Raw genomic sequence first — 15,619 nt, forward strand, 5'->3', positions numbered from 1 at the left:
TTTCAAATTCAATCAAATGTAGTCTTATACATATCACAGAGGAAACAAACAAGGTGTATCACATAACAAATGTGCGCTTTGAATCGACCTATCTTGTTCATATTATATACAGAGACAACACAGACACAGGCACCCAAATACAGGGAAAAAGGAAATTAAACTTTGCACACAAAACTTTAGAACAAGACACTTTGTCACATTTTCTTGACTTTAGTTCTGACACGTTTCCTTGATGAGTATCACTGTGCGCCTTTGTACACACCATCTGAATCACGTAGACTGTCTATCCTGAAAGCATCTGGGTTTATTTCCTCATTCAACTTTATTTCCTCTCCACATTTTTCCCATGACACCCACGCACCTCCTGCAGTAACTCTGCGCCCCACAGGGGAAGCCCGAGACAGTTTGAAAACTACTGCTCTGGATGTTGTAACAGTCTTACGTAGACATAACAGTGTTTACATTCTTCATTTATTTTTCTAAGGGTTTCACTCCAAGATGGCTGCTTTGAATGACCTTTGACCTTCCTATGGTGGTGACTATACCGCCTGTCTATAGACAGTATACATACAACACCGCACAAATGATGTGAGGCAAGTAAATGGATAAAACTCATACTGTGATGCGTTTTATCACTTATTCTCTATTGACATTAACAGACAAACATTCCACTGAACAGATACAAAAGGTCAGGTGAGGTAAACATCATCAGCTCAGCGGCACTGGAAATTTCCGAACTTTAGGAATGTGTGTGAGAGACAGAGGGAATGGCTGCACGGAGCAGCTAACTGGCTGTAAAACTAAAGGGAAGGGGATGAAGTGGAGCTTGTTTTGAGGAAAATCAATAAAATCACAACTTAAGTCTTTGATTTTTTGCAAAATATTTATTTAAAATCTCTTTATGGATCATTTTATACACAGTTATAAGAGTTCACAAATACAGACTGAAATACAAACTGTATCTCAAGTTATTACAAATATCAGAAAATCTAATTCGAACTTCCCTACACATCCAGACCGCTTTCAATAAAAATATATTCCCTTTTTTTTTACTACAAATAAACTGCATTGAAACTGTATTTATATAAATACCAAGGCACAATTTGTCTTTTCTAGAAAGAATCTAGAAATGTAGTTTCAAAATAAGTCTAAATACACTGGTGTTATGGCAGACACCACTCTGCAAAGATAAAACATCTGTTAATATTTACTGAGCTTTTGATAATTAATCTAGTAAATGGATGTTAATCCAGCGTGGAGCCTCACCAGCACCACAGATACTCCCAGAGTATATGCCCCTTTCACACGTGTGTGTGTGTGTGTGTGTGTGTGTGTGTGTGTGTGTGTGTGTGTGTGTGTGTGTGTGTGCCACAGGTCAATAAGGAACAAGTGTTTGGTTCGTGGTGTGGATCCAAGAGAAAGTAAACAGTCATTGTGAGATAGAACATTTTTTAACATTTCCTTATGAAATGCTAAACGCAGCAATGGAAGACTTGCACACAGAGAACTAAAGAGATCCAGATTAGAGTCTGAATTTTCGAATGTCTCTACTTACCTCTACTGGCTGTGAGAAATGTGCAAAAGTACATCTAGTGCTAACGTTTCAGTCCATGTTGGACTTTGCACTATATGCACTTTTACACATTTTTTACTGTCTGTTCTCTCTCCCTGACTGCCACACCAGAAGCGAAGACAAACAAAAGACAGTTTTTTTGAAAGCGCGAACCACTTATGAAATTCTGCACTTACATGGATGAGAAAAAACTTGCACATGTACCAAAAACTTCAATTAATAGCCTGGGCTACTATTTGCTTAAATCACAGAAATCAACAGGCCTATATTTGGGACAGGCCTTTGATGTCTCACACAAAACTGTTGCTTAGCAAAGATAGGAAACACAATGTTCATTTAAGCCAGTATGAACATTACTTGCTCCAACAGACAGCACATCAAATTGAGATTTACGTCACTTGAAGATTACGTCATCTGGCACACCAACACAACACCAGTATTTTTAATGTTTTGTTAAAACAATACTCATAACTTGAAATAATTTCTATGAAAAACTCGTTTGATTCTTTTAATGTGAGGACCCTTACAGATTAAAGTATTATGAATAATTTACAGGGTAACTGAGGAATGGACACATAATTTGAGGTAGCCAACAACCCGGTTTTATACATCCAAAGAACCTCTATTAAAAAAGGCATTTAATCAGGACTGGGCTTTTGTGCAGTAATGTGCAGAGACTCTCTAAAAAGAGATGGAAAAAGACAAAGCTGCTCCTGCTCCTGAGTGCAGGAATGCTTTCCAGTTAAAGGTGTGTGTGCTTCCTTGTTCATGCCTAATGTTTTTCTAACGTCCTCCGCATTAAGTCCCTCAGATTACAGCGTTCCACACATTGTAACCATGCCAGCAAAAGTTGCAAGACAAACATCTGCAACAGGTGATCAAAGCAGCTGTTCATTAAATACCATCTGTACTTATCTAATGTGGTTTGGCCACTGTTACATGTTACATAAGGGCCAACAGATATGCGTGTCATATGTCAGTGATGAAACTGACCAGCAGGTAGGCTCAGTGAAGCAGGCGTGAACCTCAGACACAGAGCCACACAGCTAATCACTAAAACGCTATTGAAAAGCATCATTTGAAGTGCAAGATGCTGCCACTGCATCGGCTGCAAACATTTGTGCTCTGTATTTCTGTATTATCCACCTGCAGCTAACTAACTTTAAAACTGTTTATTGGCCCAGAATGATTAATACAGTCAAGATAATCAAACTGTTCACCATCTATCTATAAATTTGTGTCAACTCTGTAATTCACTGAGTGTCTGTTCATCCATGGAGAGGGATCTCTTGTTCATGATGTTCATTTAGAGCTGATGCCTTAACTTTTGCAATCTATTTATAAGTAATACACTTAATTATTTTGTATTTTAACCATTTTGAATACAGTGAATTAAAAAATGTATATTATACTGAAATGTGGTGGCGAGAGTGTGCGACACTTGTTTTCTATGATCAATTTTGTTTCATGTTTCACCCATCAAAGGTCAGCTTTGGTACTTTTCAACCTGTACCCGTGCCCATTTTTTCAAAACTGGTCCGGTATTGAGAGACTGCTGCAGCTGGCAGCAGCCAAACAGATTGCAATGTTGTCTCTCGTGTGTGCAGCGTCAATGTACATCCACTAAAGGTGCTTGTTTTTGTACTGACATGTTCAGATTGTTCCTCTAAGTGTGTGACAATATTATAGAAAGGATCCCTACAGAGATAAACCTTTTTGGAACGGAGTAAGATCCTTTTTGTTAAACCAGAAACAGCCCCGAAGTCGCTATCGCCAAACCCACCAGACTCCATTTAAAGAAAGAGTGATTTTAGCGTGCATAGAGCAGCACATTTTCACATCTAACTTGGTGGATTAAAGGTTTATATCAACCAAACCAGAGCTGGTGATTGTTGGAACAGCTGAAAGATGGACAAAGACAGTTTTTCGGAATTTTATTTTGTTTCTGTCAACTTTGAATGACGTATGTTTTATAATGATAAAATTACTGTTTATTTAAATGGAGTCTGGTGGCTTTGGTGATGTCGATTTCAGGGGTGTTTCTGGTTTAACAAGAAGGTCTATCTCTGTACGGATCATTTCCATAATGTTGTCAGACACTTATAATACCAATCTGAGCCTGTCAGTGACAAAAACAACAAATGAAATGCTGTGATGTTATTATTGTGTGACTTACTGCTGTTCTCCTGCAGCGCAGAGGAGAAAAGACACAAACCCATTAAGGATGGTCCGTCACATGTAACAAGAGGCATCTGAAGCATGTTCCACAAAAGTTGTATGATCCCTGTGTGAAAGGGGCTGAAGTGGGAGCAAGATCTGATTTTTAAAAAAGCAAAAAGCTGGTGAAGCTGCTTAACTTTTGAGTTTCCACATTGTTTTCTATGTAACGACTGCATCCAGTCAAAGATAAAATCTGTGAATTCTTTGTAAACAACCACCATAAAGGTTATTCTCATTTTACAGCAGCAGTGCATACACATACATACATTCTTCGCTGACCCATATGCCAGAGTGTGATGACAATATACTTGGATCTTTATGGTTGGGTGAAATGAAACATTTCAAAGAATAAAACCTCCTGAATTTGAGTGGTTTAACCAGAAAGTGCAAAAGACTGCTCTGGAAGCTCTCAATGGCAGTTTTAAAGAGGGAACACTGCCCACATAATATTAAACCTGGACCCCCCTAACTGTTGCATATGATTATTCATGGACAATGATAAAAAAAATGTACATTAACGCTGAATTTTTGTGTTTTGGAGCACCAAACCTACGGTGGTGGTGTGTAACAGTGGTGGATAACATATATTTAATACTCCTAAAATCGCATGTGGCCCCAGCCTGGCCCAACATTCTCCCAACACTTCATAGTCAGTTCAGGTTTTATGTCACTCTGGTGAAACTCAAAATAAAGCAGTAACATTTGGAAATTCGGATTTGCTTTCTCAATGTGCAGTTTCCAAATCAAAAATTGCACGAGCTTCTTGTCGTCACAGTTTAAGCCATTTCTTGTGTACTTATTGCAAAGACACTTACAGATACTGTTTCATATTTCAGTATAGATTTGGCACACACCTTGTGGTTCTTTAGCTGCGCCCACTCATGTTCAACTCAGTAACATGACGTCTGTGTACGACTTAAACTGCAGCTCGCAGTGGTTCATGGATAACATGACACATAAAAACATGTGCTTCCTACTGGTTTCAGTAGTATTCATTACAAATTACAATAATCTAAAATTAAAATACACTAGTAGTAGAATGCAGTGATATTGACCTCTCAGTGCTTCTACCACACGATCGACTCATTTAATAGCAGTCTCTCTGCTGCATGTGGGTGCTGGTGTTCTGTGTGTGTGTCACCAGTGTAACTGTAAGTGTGGGTGTTGGTGTAGCTGACATAGTAATTCCTCTTCAGTTGGCTCCTGGATCTGCTCTCTGCAGAGAAAGAGGAACAATCAGACCAAGAGTCAGCTCTGACTTGAGAGCTACATTTATTTAGTTACATGACAGACAAGAAAACATCAGTGTCAACGTACCTGAACATGAGCTGAACAGAGGTTTCATATCTGATTCTCTCCACGTCTGTAACTGAGCAGCTGTGACTGCGGTCCCACTTATAGATAAAGTTCTGTTTGGAAACAAGGAGTAATATGCAGTTTATATTCAAGGAAAAGACTTGTTCTACGTTCTACTGTTGACTGGAAGTGTGTTTTATGCCGTGTTATGAATGAACATCTGTGACTGACCTCTAAGATGAGCGCCACAAACAAGTTGACCCACATGACGGAGGAGGTGAGCCACCAACACACAAAGTAGATCTTTGACCACCTGGGAAAAATAAAACAAGTTCATCAACATCACCATCATCATCATCACCACCAGCATTAGCTGCTGTGCATGTCAAAAGTATTTTGTCTTACTCAGTTGTGTATCTGCTGTATGCATCCAAGAAGGCCTGCCAGTTGTTGACGACCATGACGTCATACAGCAAAATGATGGCCGCCTGACAGAGAGGGAGGGAAAGGTACTCTTTATTTACTCTCCTGCACTTTTATTCTAAGAACATCCCAGCGATTGACAGCAGTAACTCATCATCATCAAATGTCAAACTGATAAATAAAATACATGTATATCAATCTCAGATTTTATCCTTCCGCTGTGCATTATAAGTGAGAGACTTTGCTTACAGGGAGAGAAACAGAAACACAATTAACTAAAGCCAAACACATGAAGATGTGTCTGTTCATGTTACTCACAGCAAAGTCATCAAAGTTATTGGGCCAGTATTCCAGCTGCTCGTAGGTGCCACACTCCACGCTGTAGTTAGAGGTGACGTTCTCCATGGAGGTATTGGTGAGCACACTGGGACACACACACACACACACACACACACACACACACACACACACACACACACGCAACACACAATTAGGGATGAGTCATTAAATCAGGGAACCCACTGAAAATTAGTTGGTAGTCTTGAGGGCTCTTACATCTTTAGTTGTCAGCATAATGTTTGTAACACTCATATTCATACTGTAACTTTATGTTGCGAATGTCTGTAAAGAACAGCACTCTTCCTCCTGATTGGATAACCCAACCCAACAACAGGTTGTTTAGTCAACAGATTGCGTCAGTTTGGGTAAAATGATACTTTATCTGCAAGCCTATACCCCAAAATTGCGAGTGGAGTGTGTGGAATATTTGCTAAGTCTGCTGCAGATTACATTGACGTTACAAGATTTTGCATACATGGACTGTGCAAAAGAAGTGGAAGTAGCCACTGTGACATCACCAACTGGTTTGTGGGCTAGTTTTGAAGCCTTAAACTTGGCATCTTGGATTTTTGGAGCCAGAAGTGACCATATTTGGACGAGAGAGTGGAGCTATGGAGGCATAAGGGGTGGATCTGACTGAGAACCCGAGGACCTGCCATGGAAACGACTTGTCAATCACAAGGCAGCCACGTCTCTTTCAGTCTTAATGGAACCATAATTTACAAAATGAACATCATGCTGTATTGAAGAAAACTAAGGTGATAAATCATGCTAAGGTCATTTTCTCATATACTTCTATACAAGCTGACTTCTTTCTGTAACCAGTGGAGTCGCCCCCTGCTGGCCATTAGGTAGAATGCAGGTTTAAGGCACCTTTACATTAGCATTACTTTTCAGAACTGTAGATAACTCCCTTGATCACAACGTGTCACGCAAAAAATATATGTATATATTTTCCACAGCTGAATGTTGGATGTGTCAGTGACTGAATGTCTTATGCAAAGTAATTGTGGGGTTTGTAGTTTGTAGTCATGTTGCACTGCACTGACCTGCTGTGAGCCATTAAAAGTCACAGCTGCTGTAAAACAACTTTAAAATGCATCTTTTAATTTGCTGCAATATTCTCAGCAGCTGGGACTAAATGTTTTTCACTGTCACAGTTTCTCTCTTTGTCTCTCTGTGCATCTGATAAAGCAGTGATTCAGGTTTCACACCTACTTCTCTCAGCGTCTTCTACTGAAGTGTCAGTGTGTCATGATTAATCAGGCACAGCACATATTTGTATTCATTTTCCCTCCCTCCTCCTACATTGTGCACCTCAGCAGTGTTTCTTTCCTTCCATTTTACCTGAGATAACATCAGTGCAGTCCTTAAGTACATAAGGACAAACGTTTCTATCACGTCTCTATTAGTCACAGATGACTTCCTACCTGATCTCTGGAGGAGGTTTAATGGCTCCCTCGAACAGCCAGATCCCAAACACAGCAAACACATAGTACACCACCTGCACAGAGAGTACAAAGAAGACTTTAACCAGTCCCTGTGTTGGGCTGAATCCCTTTACATGTGAACTGTTCAACACGTTGCTGTCAGCTAAGCAGGAGGACAACACAATATGTGTTTTCAACAGTATCAAGAGTTTGGAAATAGTTTTATGAGTCAGACACAATGATCTCATGCCATCATTTAACCTATCTAAAGACATGAGCACGACCAAAATACAAAATAAAAGGTTTGCACTCAACACTAGTAGGCAGAGGCACTTTAAAATACATTAAAAAAAATGTGAATACTTTTTTATTTGGGATTTTTTTTCTTTTTGAGCTTAATTTCTCACATTAATAATTTGAAAATATATATGTGACAGGACTCCGTTGACCATTTTCTACCATATTTTTTATAGCAGTGTAGATCAGCTGGTTGATTGAGATATGCTGACTCACCATTAGTATCCCTGCAAAGGCTCTGAGGTTTTTCACCAGGTCCAACAGTGTACTTGCGACCAACGCCATGAGCTGGAAAACAAGATGAAACATATGAAAGGAAAAAAGGGACACGAAGACACAGCAGTGTACTTGTGACGAAGTATTTGTGTGTGTAAATGAAAATGTGTGCTGCGAGAGAGGACACAATAATGAAATCCTGTGTACTGTTTATCATAGCTATACACAACATTTCACACGTGTATCCTTTTGCTTTTATTTAAGTTACGTATCTTGGCTTGGTATGCAGTATACTGTCATTTCCATATTGTGCTCGGCTGCTCAGAAAGCCCCCAGTTGCTGTGTGAATGCTACTATACTTGTTCTGGGACTGTTTTTATTTGTCTGCGGTGTACCTTGATATCTGGGATGATGCGCAGGAAGCGGAAGACAATCAGCATGTTGATCAAACGAACCATCTCCCACAGAGACATTACACCATGCAAGGCTGGGTCCCTGTTGTGACACACACGGATGCGAGACATTTAGCAGGTCAGTTATCACAGTTTACTGATTTAGAAGAAGTCATGTCTAAAATTCCTGAAGAGTCTTTTGTAGAAAGTGTTGTAGTCAAGACCACCTAAAACGAGACCAACCCAGGACCAAGACCAGAGTGTATTGAGACCGAAATAAGACAAGACTTCGAGGAGTTGAGACCGAGTCATGACTTAGATCAGGGGTCGGCAATCTTTACTATTAAAAGAGCCAAAAAAAAGTGAGCATTTATTAATATAATTTACTACAGGTGGCTGCTCTGCAACTGGCTATTTATAATTATTTAGTACTTAAATTTTGCAGCGATGGTGGTGAAAGCAAATGAATCTGGCCACACACTATTAAATCCTCTTTTTTGAACCTCCTTAAATAAAGGTTACACCTGAAACAGTTTATTTTAATATATTCCTGGGACTTAAATGTGAATCATCATTGTAAAATATAATAACAATGACTTCAGGAGAGGCACAAACTCAGGTTGAACACACAAACATTTTTAATGACTGGAAGAACAGACAAACCTACCATTGAGAATAAGGAAGCCTGTAGGTGACATATATGGTGATCTGTAGGACCTGATAGAGAAAAAAACATGCAAGATCAGCGGTGAATATCAAAAGTAGTAAATACATAAAATGCTCATGAGACGTTTTAATCCAATAAACCTGCAATAACTGATCGTATTGGCCACTTGGGGGCAGCAGAAACAAGCTGTGAACACAACATTGACAAACCATCACCTCTTTAAGTTGCTATGGTGACAGTTTTTTCTTATTTACACAAGCAGCAGTTACAAAGCAACATGGTTATTATGTGGGGTGGTGTTTGTGTCCACCAGGTATGTTGACCAACAGACAAACAGTTCAGACTGAGTGTTTGCTGAGTCTCCCTCTTCACTGTATTTGCATATGAATTAGGATTACGCAAATAACAGGAGGACACATGTCACCAGTGAGACAGGTCATGCAGTTTGTTTTGTTGAGATTTGCATGTTAAAGCAGGTGTGAGATAAACACAGGTGAGATTTAGATGAGCCACACAGCGAGTCTAAAAAAAGCCAAGAGTGAGAGCGATCAAACTATCTAAAGAGCCAAAGTGTGTCAGTATTCTCATCATACACATTGCAATCTAAATAAGCAATTAAAATATTCTTTAAAAGAAAAACAGAGCCGTAATAATCCATGAAGACAATTTCTGACTATTTCTCACAGTAAACATAGTTGGAGCTGCAACAGCCAAGCTAGCTTCCCCTAAAATGTTGAACTATTCCTTTAATAATCTGGATGAACACATTGACATAATGAGGAGTTGTCACACACTTCTAAACTGCTGCTGCAGTTTGGTCAAGCTGCATTTTAACTTTTTGTTTATACTAAAGAAGCTTCTAAATCCTGTCCAAACTTTGGCACCACAACGGATCAACACAGACAAAAAAAAAACACTCCCAGACATCATAACTTTGCAATATTTTAAATCTTTTTGTTGGTGTAATCTTTTCAAATTTTAATAACCTGCAGATATGTTAAAGGTGGAAGGTGCTTACCAGCAGCAGGATGGTGAGGAAGCCGTCAAAGATGTTGTTCCTGTACGACAGGTACCCCTTGGGACCGAAGGCAAAGATCTTCACACACATCTCAAACAGGTAATATAGGATGAAGCACAGGTTGATGATCTGTAGGTTGGACAGTGGAAGAGTGAAGTCAGTTCATTTATGAGTTCATGAAGTTTCAACAAGGCTGCCATGTTCATTTTACCCCCCACAAACAATTAGAAAACAAAGACCTGCTGATGATGTTGCTAGGTTTAAAGACATGCTTGTCTTAACAGGGAGCAAGAGAAGAAACCATTAAACGAAAAACTCCCTATTTTTGGTATCATGTCCAACAAAGTGGCGTAAAAATAAGCAAGTTTAGGGAAACTTCATGGCATTCAGTTCAATAGATTTCGATTTTTTGGGTGGTAAAAAATATTGTGCCTGATGGGTCACCAAAATTATCAGGATTCAATATTCACAGTCAATTTGAGGCACACATTTTTGAGACACTGTGTCATGGACCAAAGTGTTGGATAAGTAGTCATTTTGACCTGATTGAGGTGCTAGATTAAAGGTCGGGGGGTCACCTAAAAGATAAAGAATCATCCTCTGTGGACAATTAACATCACTGTGTTCACCTCTATGACGAAGTTGTCTCTCTCTGCTGTGGACTTTTCAGAATTCAACACCAGGACGGTCTGAAACACACACAAAAAGGTAATATTACATATGGCAGACAGCTTTGTCAGTGCGTGAGGGTGTGTGACTGATGTTCACGTGTGCGTCTGTCTTTGCACAACCTACACAAATGCATATGACGTTGGCCAGTGCCACCACGTTGCCAAGTATGGTGAGATAGTAGTGGCTGAAGACCATCTGGAGTTTCTGCAGGACTGGAGAGTTGTACTGGGGCGAGGGAGGGTGCTGAGAGGAACACACACACAGACACACACACAGACAGAGACGTAAAACAGATGATCAAAGTGAAGTCATGTTGAATTAATCTTTGAAGCAGCAGAGGTCTTGGGCACAGCTCTACCTCTTTAATACGATCTTTATCCAGTTCATCAAATATCTTCTTGAACTGCTCTCGATCCATGTGGCCGACGTCTACATACTGCTGTGCCTCCTGAGGTCCACATGGAGGAAAGGAAAACAGTCAAGGTGAAGAAGAGGAGGATGCATCCTCTCATGCAGCCTCCAATGCTTCATCTATGGTAACATGTAAAGCTGTTTTATGCTAATCATGGATTTCTATCTAAAAAATGTTGCTGTGAATTATATAAAATAAGAAAACATATATATTTTAGCATCCCCTTGCACCTGGAATAAACACCATATTTTGGTGACAGAGGCCCTTTGGGTGGTTGTGTAAATGTGTGTGTGTGTGTGCAGAGAGAGTGGTGTGGTGTCAGCTCTGACCATAGTGATGGCCTCTCTGTAGTAGCTCTTCATCTGGACCCTGGACATCACCTTCAGCACCACCTCTACGCGCACATGCTCCCTGAGACAGAAAACAACACAAACAGTTGCAAGTTTGTTAATGCAGTAGCTGACAGAAAAAAAACAGGGTGTGCCACTAACAACACAAAAGCAATGAAAACAATCATGGAATAATATTCTGAGCCGTCGTTACAGCCACAGGAAACTGTGCCACGCTCCTGCTCCTCTGGAAGCAGCAAACTCAAACTTTTTGAACTACAATAAAATATGTGTCTCTTACTCAGCGGCCTCTTGGGATCCCTGGCAGGTGAGGACTTGGAAAGCAGCTCGGACCCCCAGTCGTCTCCTGATGATGGACGTCTGGACAGACATCTGAAACAAAACATGAACAGGAGAGATTGACTGACTGTAGAGTTTCATGTCCATCATGTGCAGATCTGTGTGTGTGAGTCTTTATTGTTTAGGGCTGATAAGAGTTTCATAGCATCCATGACGACATCACTAAATGTAATATTTATCATACACACTGTCCCTTAACCCTGAGAGAGTCAGTTACGGCCACATGGAGTGCTTTAATATAAAACTATTTTCTTACGACTGTCTAAATAGTTTTCATTTTATTTTTGAAATTTTGTTTAGTTCGTAACAGATCTGCTTATTGGTTCCTTTCTGAGAGTGAGAGGAGAAGATAAAATCAATCACGCGTCTGTGAGTGAGGCACTGAGCTACAGTCAGGACATGATTGTTAGCTTAGCTTAGCTTAGCACCTCTAAAGCTAACTGATAAACATTTTACAGTGCTTCTCAATGTAAAGAAAAGATCCTTAAACAGCTGAATTTTAATGAAGCCACGTCATTGAATCCTGCCAAAGGTTTGCTCCGGTGTGAAGGATCCTTTGAATTCAACTAAGGACAGAGTCCTTTCTTCAAAGAATATTTAAAAAATGCATGCATGTATCCGTAGCCAGCATGGAGTAACCACAAGATCTGCTGGAATTGAAGGCGTGGCCTCTTCGATGATGGACACCTGGGTAACTGCCAGCATGTTCAAATGTGTGTCCCCTGAATGCTAGAGGAAGTGTTGCCTAGCTTCTGTAGGACCTGACTTTGAAGGACCTGTCCTACCAGGGAAGTATCCTTGACTTTGAGAAGCACCATTAGTTCGTATCAGAGCGTGTGTATTCCCGTTGTTTAACTTCTACATACTGTAGAAACAGGGTCAGGTCTTCAGGTACAACTTCACCGTCTTCCAAGGTGCATGCAGGAGAGCCTACATCAGGGTCATGATGACCATATACTACAAGCGTTGCTGGAGTTTTGACCTCTTTAACTTGTTCAGGAATGCAAAACCCTAGCTCAGTAAACACTGATGAGATTGATACACCTGCTATGGTGTAGAAATTGACTCTTCATAAATGAGGGTTAATCTGAATATGAAATGAATATAAACTAATCTTTTCTCATTTTAACAATGAAAGCAAATATGCATATTTTCTAAAATGTTTTCTTTGAGCATTTTTCATTATTACTGTGTGGATAATGCAGTTTATTTGTCTCTAACGCTCTATAACAAGTCCTGACAAGCAGTTGTGGTGTTTTTCTTTTTTATTAATACTACACTGATATGACTATTTGAGGATGTACCTTGGCAGAATGTTATAACCCAGTCACACTTCTCTTATATACCAGCAGATGGCAGTCACAACTCAGCAACCAGGTGACCTGGCTCTTAAAGGGCATTGTTTACATGTACACACATGTACACGGCCATGTACTTACTCTACATTTTTGCTAAACATTTTAAAAGCATTTTATACCTCTTAGAGAAGCCAGTTGTTTGATTTGAAAAACTTGCTGTAGTTAGTATAGATAACATAGATGTAACAGAGCTTTAGCTGAAAGATGGCCTAAATTAAACATTCAGTTTTGTTCAATGGCGTAAGGTAGTTACGATGGGCACCAGTTACTACTTATGAAGCACACACACAGACTTTTAGGCATATGGATATATATATTTTACCCACAGTGTGTCTTACTGGCGCTTTTATGTTGTATCCACTTGCAGATGTGCTCAGCTTGTCAGTCTTGAGAGATTTTGCACCTAAACTAGCTGCTGTAAATCACATTGTCTCGTTACATGATTAAACAGAGACTTAATATTGGACATCATGATATATATATCCCAGCAATCATCATAACATATTTGCATATGACAAAACCTATAAAAGAAAAGTATTGGTTTAACTAAACAGTTTGTTTTATAGTTAAATTCTATTTTTTAATAGATTATGTAGTATAAGCATATAATTTTGTTACAGACTGATACTATTTTACAAAAACAGAAAACCATGATGGGGATGGGTTCGTGTATCTGAGGGCATATATAGAAAATTGCACCATTTTTGATTTAATGTGAGTTCTTTGAACATGCGTGTGTTTCCAGGTGGTCCCTCCACCCCATGGGCCCCAGCGCAACTGCACTGCCTGCACTGTCTGTATTTAAGGCCCTGATTTTGTTTGTTTTCTTAGTAAAGATTTATTTATTCTTGTTCCGTCCTCTGACTCGTATCACTGTTAACCCTCTTCTAAATGGGGAAGTTTGTTAGCTGCAACGTGAGATTTAAAGGATCCAGCAGTTTAGATAGAATCATATATGTGATTCTAATACTCTTTTTTAAACACGTCTCTTGTGAATTCTCCAACTGCGATGCCAAGTCACAGGAGCTCACTTTGAATGAGTGAAAGCAGCAGCATGAAGTCTGTGTGCTTCACTGTCTCACAGGTTCCCTTGAATCTCGGCTTGGATCATGGGTCATGGTTGTGCTGCTGCCGTGGTCCTGCCTGATGCCTCCGACTACTGCTGTTATTATTAGTCATACTTCGACTATTATTATTATACACATATGATTATGGTTGATTATGGTTATCATATTACCAAAGTACTATTATTATAATATCATTGCTAAAATTAAATTATTGTAGCGGTTGTCATTACTGTCTGCTCTGCCTCTCTGTCTCTCTTTCTGTCTCATTGTGTCATATGGATTCCTGTTATCTCTGTCTCTCTTTCTGTCTCATTGTGTCATATGGATTCCTGTTAATTTATCATGTTGATCTGTTTTGTACGACATCTATTGCACATCTGTCCATCCTGGAAGAGGGATCCCTCCTCAGTTGCTCTTCCTGAGGCTTCTGCCATTTATTCCTGTTAAGGTTTTTTTTTGTGACATTTTTCCTGATCCGCTGTGAGGGTCCAAAGGACAGAGGGATGTCGTATGCTGTAAAGCCCTGTGAGGCAAATTGTGATTTGTGATATCGGTCTTTATAAAAAAAACTTGAATTGAATCAATGCTGAGGCTTGATATGTGGCAGCAGGCCAATGTTTTTCTGAAACTAGGTTAATACCAAAATCATGAGTCAATGTTGGGCGTATGCTGTGGTGTATGAACTGACAGTCAGACTGCTTTCCATTGCCAAGACTTGAATTTTCTCATTGCCACACCTGCTATTCCAGCTGGAAATAATACAGTAACAGCACTCATGATTTGTGTAGCAAAAACTAAAATTCCCTCTCTCATCACAGCTTCACGACTGCCACACAGAACCAAAGCAGAGGGTGGCTTCCTGTGTGAATGTGTGGAGCTGTAACTGCTGGATAACTTCCAGTGTGATGAAATGCTCCTCAGTGGCATGATGTCAAAATGCATTAATGACTCACCAGTAAATATCCTCTGAACTGGTTATAGATGATGGCTGTCAGTAAGTTCATCAGACAGTAGGTTCCTGCCAGGAAGGAAAGCATTGTCTCACTTAGCACACAATTCTTTGGCTTGAACATCAACACAATTATCTACGATCACTTCAAGACATCTTAAAACTCTGCTCCATTATGGTTTGTGTTTTTGCTGAGATTTTTTTTTATTCTGTAGCTTCACATGGTATTTTCTTACGTTTTTAAAAATCCAAACATTGAGGCCTGTACTACGAAGCCAGTTCAACTTAACCAGGATATCTTTTCATTATCTGGCTTGACTAACCTGTCACACTGGGCATCTGGATAAACCGTACTACAAAGCTGGTTATCAACTAGTTCAGTCAGCTCTGGGTTTTCCTATCCAATCATGAGCGTGTGAGTACACCCCTCCCATTTTTGGAAATATTTCATTATATCTTTTCATGGGACAACACTATAGAAATGACACTTTGATATAACTTAAAGTAGTCAGTGTATAGCTTGTATAGTAGTATAGATTTACCTTCCTCTGAAAATTACTCAAAACACAGCCATCAACATCTAAACAGCTGGCAACATTAG

At 39.6% G+C, this 15,619-nt stretch overlaps 2 protein-coding genes across 2 annotated transcripts in view; one reads left to right on the forward strand and one right to left on the reverse strand.

Annotated features, from left to right (window-relative positions):
- The window catches only part of txlng (taxilin gamma), a 765,700-nt gene that overhangs the window by 426,591 nt on the left and 323,490 nt on the right, over positions 1-15,619 (forward strand). The window lies entirely within an intron of this gene.
- tpcn2 (two pore segment channel 2) overlaps positions 861-15,619 on the reverse strand; it is a 35,057-nt gene continuing 20,298 nt past the window's right edge. Inside the window, exons 10-25 of the mRNA XM_050052603.1 lie at positions 15,023-15,087; positions 11,586-11,677; positions 11,285-11,366; positions 10,902-10,991; positions 10,667-10,786; positions 10,501-10,560; positions 9,872-10,000; positions 8,854-8,903; positions 8,190-8,289; positions 7,795-7,866; positions 7,282-7,355; positions 5,831-5,936; positions 5,495-5,577; positions 5,321-5,402; positions 5,111-5,202; positions 861-5,009 (exon numbers count right to left, since the gene is read on the reverse strand). Coding sequence (XP_049908560.1) covers positions 4,931-5,009; positions 5,111-5,202; positions 5,321-5,402; positions 5,495-5,577; positions 5,831-5,936; positions 7,282-7,355; positions 7,795-7,866; positions 8,190-8,289; positions 8,854-8,903; positions 9,872-10,000; positions 10,501-10,560; positions 10,667-10,786; positions 10,902-10,991; positions 11,285-11,366; positions 11,586-11,677; positions 15,023-15,087 — 1,376 coding nt within the window. The 3' untranslated portion in view covers positions 861-4,930. The remainder of the gene's footprint in view (positions 5,010-5,110; positions 5,203-5,320; positions 5,403-5,494; positions 5,578-5,830; positions 5,937-7,281; positions 7,356-7,794; positions 7,867-8,189; positions 8,290-8,853; positions 8,904-9,871; positions 10,001-10,500; positions 10,561-10,666; positions 10,787-10,901; positions 10,992-11,284; positions 11,367-11,585; positions 11,678-15,022; positions 15,088-15,619) is intronic.

Source organism: Epinephelus moara, chromosome 1, assembly GCF_006386435.1.
Source record: "Epinephelus moara isolate mb chromosome 1, YSFRI_EMoa_1.0, whole genome shotgun sequence".
NCBI classification, from domain to species: Eukaryota; Metazoa; Chordata; class Actinopteri; order Perciformes; family Serranidae; genus Epinephelus; species Epinephelus moara.